Source organism: Mya arenaria, chromosome 6 (assembly GCF_026914265.1).
Source record: "Mya arenaria isolate MELC-2E11 chromosome 6, ASM2691426v1".
Taxonomy (NCBI): domain Eukaryota; kingdom Metazoa; phylum Mollusca; class Bivalvia; order Myida; family Myidae; genus Mya; species Mya arenaria.
In genome coordinates, this window is record NC_069127.1 from 11,584,719 (window position 1) to 11,590,718 (window position 6,000).

At 33.2% G+C, this 6,000-nt stretch overlaps 1 protein-coding gene across 2 annotated transcripts in view; it reads right to left on the minus strand.

The window, feature by feature from the left end:
- LOC128236602 (uncharacterized) overlaps window positions 1-5,609 on the minus strand; it is a 72,774-nt gene extending 67,165 nt beyond the window's left edge. Inside the window, exons 1-4 of one of the 2 annotated variants that reach the window (XM_052951572.1) lie at window positions 5,530-5,609; window positions 5,030-5,110; window positions 1,537-1,671; window positions 779-1,186 (exon numbers count right to left, since the gene is read on the minus strand). In XM_052951572.1, coding sequence (XP_052807532.1) covers window positions 779-1,186; window positions 1,537-1,671; window positions 5,030-5,108 — 622 coding nt within the window. In that variant the 5' untranslated portion in view covers window positions 5,109-5,110; window positions 5,530-5,609. Of the gene's footprint in view, window positions 1-778; window positions 1,187-1,536; window positions 1,672-5,029; window positions 5,111-5,298; window positions 5,362-5,529 lie in introns of those variants that run through there. The other variant, XM_052951571.1, reaches the window with a different exon arrangement.
- Window positions 5,610-6,000: the final 391 nt, after the last annotated feature.

Genomic DNA, 6,000 nt, shown 5'->3' on the forward strand with positions numbered 1-6,000 from the left:
ACGAAGGGCGGATAAATGCATATTTTAATCAGAATAATTGTTTATATGATAAAACAAAGTCAGGCAATGACAGTAATGTTGGAAAGACTGCCATGTGCAAGAAAACACTCTGAACTTACGACAGATTTTGAAAAAAAAATAATAAAAAAATCCCTACCAACCCTACCTAGAAATTTTGGGAAGGTTACCCTAAACAAACATATTTTTTTTTGGCCTAACCAGGTTTCACTAAGTGAAAACCTGGTTAAAAATATTCAGGTGAGTGGTAAATGTTAAAATCAGCTCAAAGACATTCCATGGGCTGCCAATGGTTTTGCACATAGTAATGTCCATGTTTATGAAATTGCTATTTTCACGGCAGATTTTCTTAATCCCATTAAATTCTTCTAAAGCTTATAACTATATTCAAGTTTTGTCCAATGTTTCAAGAGATAATAAGGTTATGAAATATCAATCTTATATTAGGGTTTATTGTATATATATATATATATATATATATATATATATATATATTGTTTCATATAAATTTGTTTCAGGCATTTTAACACTCCAAATATTTTCAAAGTGCTCCATACATCAGACGTTTCCTTAGCAACTGATATGGTAACTAGAATACAACACAGTCATCTTAAATTAATTGTTAAAAGTGACTCTTTGAAATATTAACATAAAGTATTACTTATTATTGCCTTAGAAGTGGTTACTAGTAGTAGAATATTATACAGTCATCTTGTTATTTCACTCTTTGAAATGTTAGTGTAAAATATTACAAATTTACCTTCTTGGGTGAAGCTTTGTGATGTTGAAGTTGTGTTTATAACGTCAAGCATATTCATGTGTTGGTCACTAGCTGGCAGAGATATCTGTGTATCTGTTAATGACTGGTTTTCAGGAACATATACAGCAACAGATGCAGACTGTCTATGCAGGGCCGGCACTAGCTGCGCAGGGATGTTAGGTTGTGTCACTGTGTCTGATTGGTGATCCATTTCCTGCAGGTTGTCCCCTATACTGTCCTGGATCGCCTGTCGCAAACTGCTAGTCGGAGTCCCACTGTCCAATTGGACATCTGTGAGTCTTGATTCTCCTTCAACCTCGCTTTGTAGATCAGCCGCTGACTCTAACACCTCTGAACCAGTTTTCTGATCAGAGGTCTGCAGTTGAACACCATCATTAAACTCAAGCTCTGCAACAGAAAACACAATCTGTACATGAAATCACAAAACATGCTTTTATACAATAATTAACTAAATAAAAGTACCAATAAAAGGTCACTGTTTTGGGACATTATGTTAAGTTTGAGCAGTTTGACAGCTAAACAACATAATTATGTAAAACTTATATGGAGCTTACAAAACAATAACAAAAATAGTACATCTAATATTAAAACTTGGTTTTCAATGATAATGACATATATACAAGATGATGTTATTATGTTTTAAAAAAACTATACAGATTTAAGTAAGAAATAGAAAGATTTAAACATCTTTTTCAAAAAAGTATCAAAAAAGAATACGATGTAATTCAACAACATACGGTGGAGTTGTTCTGAGGCCATGGTAGTTTGAATGATGTTGACCCCATCAGACAGGGTGAGCTGCATCTGTCCATCCTCCGTCATCTGCTGACCAATGATCTGGTATGTAACCGATGTCTCACCTTCATCGTCCTCTGGAACATACATAGTTAACTGCTTCAAAGAATAAAAATATCAAATTTAATGTTCTTATTGTCTTTAAAGATTAGCCAATTCTCACATCAAAATTAAATGTCAAGGTGTACAGGGCAGGGAATCAATTTCAGCAAACAAAAGTTTTGTGTGCATACAACGGCGCTCACTTTTCTGATAATTACTACTAAATATAATTTTATTATCATTTTAGGCATACATTATAAAAACGATATAAAATGATAAGAGTAAGATGGCTTTTTATTTCGTGTTTTTTGGCATATCATTTAATGGTTAATTACATTCTTATAAATCCACCGTTTGAAAGAACTTGTTAAAGAAAATATAATTTCACTGTTTCCATTATTTTCACCTGTTTCTCTGTGAAAACAAATGTTAACACACAGTGATGGAAAAAAATCAATGATGTCATTTCCAGTATCATGTTATTTGGCTAAAATTTGGCCCGATTTTTTGTTGTTTTAAGTGCATTATAAGCATGAAATAAAAACAGATCCTATGTTATAGCAACAAATTAATTAATTTATTATGTCTTTGAAGACAGAGATATGGATTACGATCTTCTATGTGACAAGACATTGCTCACAATAGACATAAAACACAATACAAGAAACACTTGTTTGCATGCTACAATGGGAACGTTTGGAACTTTTTACCAGAAGGAATACGTAAATCTAACACGGAAAAGACATTTAAAGCCTGCTGCAAGAAGTTCTTTTTACATCATCAATTGCAAAAACCGTTGTAAGTATAATTTCATGCATATAGTTTATACCTTAACTTGATTATGTATATGTCAAGTAAGGTGTTAATACATGTGTGACTGTCCTACTTACTCAGTTCGTTCAATTTTAATGAGATTTCTTGTTAACATTTAGGTACAAATTGATGTAGTGTTAGGTATTGATGTGTTAAATTGATGTATTATATTCATGTTTCTTTATGTTTTCATATTTTAATACGCACCATTTGAAATAACTAGGGATAGAAGCGAATATCCGAGTATCCGGATTTCCTGATATCACGCAAGTATTCGGATACCAAAATGGGTATTCGAATATTCGTTAAGAATTAAAATTTCAATGAAATAGCTAAGCAGAGACATAGCAATTGTTATAAAACTTTTCAGATGAAATATTTCAGGTGATCAACAGTGTCTGTCGCGAAGTGGGTATGTGTCACAAATCGTCTGCTAATTTGGTGTTTGCACAAGGCGTGATATTGTGTCCTTGTGCAGCACCCTGTGAAGTTCTATGACCTTGTTTACAATGACAAGTGTTGTTTTATGATATCAGATGTGCTTAATTGACACTAATTGGCACTAGTTGATATTAAACGGATTGATCATTAATCCGCAGGAATTGATCGTCCAATCACAAGATAAGGGTCGTGCAATCAAAGCTATTAATGACCAATCATATTTTTGATGAATATGCATGAAGAAATTATTGCTATCTGAACAATAAATATAAAAACAAATTTGTTTATCTTTTCACTTTTCAATCAAATTTCCATCATTTTGCATCTTGTAATTGTGTTTTGAATTATTAGTCGTTATTCCTGTATCACGACAACGGAAATATGCCTCCAACATTGACTTCAAGTTTTTGGAAGTATTTCACAAAATCCGAGGATGGTAAAAGTGTTGTGTGTCAACTGTGTAAGGTTAAACTAGTATATTGTGGTGGAACTTCAAATCACATGAAAAAACACCCCGTATGCAGTCCACCGACTACGCCTTCAAAGTCCACCATGAGGCAGACAACTCTTGACGTCACCATGTCCACTATTTTATTTTTATACGATATGTAAACATGTTTAGTTTATTGATAAATAAAAAAAGTACACGCATGTAAATAAAGAAAAATCAGATCGTCTTTTTGTCTTCTTATCTTTTCCGCAATTATATCCTTCATCAAAATGCACCGCAGACATTGTAGATATTGCATTAAATCAAACAATATAATGAAATAAAATTACAATCGACTATCAAATAATCAAAGCGTCATTTAACATGAAACCTGCTGATAAATAACAAACATTATAAATTATTAAGACTGAGAAAGAATGAATGAAAAAGTGAAATTGCCACATGACGAATTATAAAATAAGTGGACACTTATGTCAAATAACAGAAGGTGGGTGACATATAATAGGAAATTTACTTATTATGGAAACAATTTGATACGAGTATCCGGATAGTATTCGAATACTTGATACGAATATCCGGATACCGATTTGGTATCCGGTTTCCATCCCTAGAAATAACATAAATTTATGCTTACGTTTTCATTCTAAGCACTTTTTCATGTCAAAACGATTATTTATTCCAAGCAATCTAAACATTTCAAAGCCTCTCCTGACATTAGTTTTAACAGTTTCAAAATCAAAGCCTCGTGGATATTTTATGCTACGGCAGGTTAGAAAAAACAACTCAAAACATAATTATCAGCAATTACAAAAAACAGGCCGGATACATGAATAAGAGACATTGCTCACATTTCTGTCAAGAAATTAAAAAACATGTTCAGTGAGTGTTGCATCAACATGATGGAATACTCATCATTTTGTTTTAAGCAGGTTTACATAGGGGAAGAACTACCTATTGATTAACTGTTCAAGTTTCAAGTCTCAAGGCATTGTTGGCAGTTCTCATCATTGACCAATTGGTGACATGTTGCAAAATGTTGATGAAAATATTCTCGTTATTCCGCAAATGAGCACCTGGTTCAAGTAATCTTCTTTATGGAAGCGGTCGAAGAGCATCGATGGAATGTTATAGGTCATTGTTATGGAAATGAATGACTAGTTCTGACTATGCTTGGCATGTAAGTGACTTTAATCAGCATGTAGGTGCCGTCATTGTGGAGACTGATGACCATTCTATTGTCTGTGACTCATCATTTAGATTTGTAGAGTCAATATGGGAACCCAAAATGAAATATTTCCAGTATGGATGTCTTTTTTCGCTGATGATTTCCAAAATTAATTTTGCAAAAATATACCAAATCACAGCAAAGAAAATGAAAAAAATGTATCATGTTCTTTTTCCCAGTATCTGGGATTAATGAGTGGTGGGTTTGTAAAATGCAGAATAAAAAAAGGTGGCCTAAATTAGCTGATTATCTTTTGGAAATGGAAACTAGTTAACTTCGGGCATGTGTGACCCTGGACCCCAAAAGATGTGTGTTTATGCTGCCAAAAGCAGTGCTGTCCAAATTAATCATGAATTAAGTTTACACATGTAAAATATTGAACATCCATTATTTTATACAATGGCATTATGGTGTTAGAGTATTAAAAATTTAGAAACAATGAAAATGGATATGATTATAGTACCTGTTTGTTGGCACATAAAATCTGTGCTATGCTGGTTCTCACAACTGACACCATCTTTTTCATAATGTTCGTTCATCATTGCTGAAAAATAACACATTGTTATGGTTTTCTACTTGCACGTGGGTCCGGTCATGTGATCGTTTTCCTATCAAATGATTGGCTTATTTGTTTTCGGTGACCTACATTAAAATTCGAAATATTTCTGGTAAGTTAAGACATCAGACTTCGAATTTCGATTGCTAATAGCATAATGAAAACAGTAATCATACCGTCATCATTTCTACTCCAAACTTTCATTAAAATTAAATGCGATAAATAAAAATTTATCTCGGAACAGCGTTCGGGGTGAATGTCCAAAATGGCGGCTCTCTTAAAAATCGAAAATTCATTTAAATAAAACGATGTGGAGTGAAAAAATGTAATTGAAGACAAATTTTGAACTTAAAATGAACAATTACCATGGCGAACAATGATTTTTCATGCCAAAAAAAGAATATTACCGTCACTCCGATGATGAAATTACCCACAATGCAATGTTTCCCGAAAGTTGCCTCCCTTCTTTGAGTCGTTTTGAGAGGCCCGGTAGGCGCACTAGTTGTGGGTTTTCACAAAATTAGCAGCCGGCAGGTTTGATCAGAACGTTTATTGACCCCATAAAATAATAAAAGGACCCTGAACGGCATGGACTTCAAAATGACCCATGATCATAAAATTATAAAGTCTATATGAAACAACCATTTAAATTTACACCACCACGGACCTATAAAACATAGGTTTATAGGTCCGTGACACCACGGATATATGTTTTTTTAGATATTTATATGATAAACTACAGAAACAACCTTAGTAGCCAAAATTTTAAACATAAAACCCGTTTGACCGCACATGGTAAATGCTCAAGACATGGAACACAAAAAAACAAACAAGAAACATGGAAAATAGCACAAAACTCCACAAATAATACAATACAT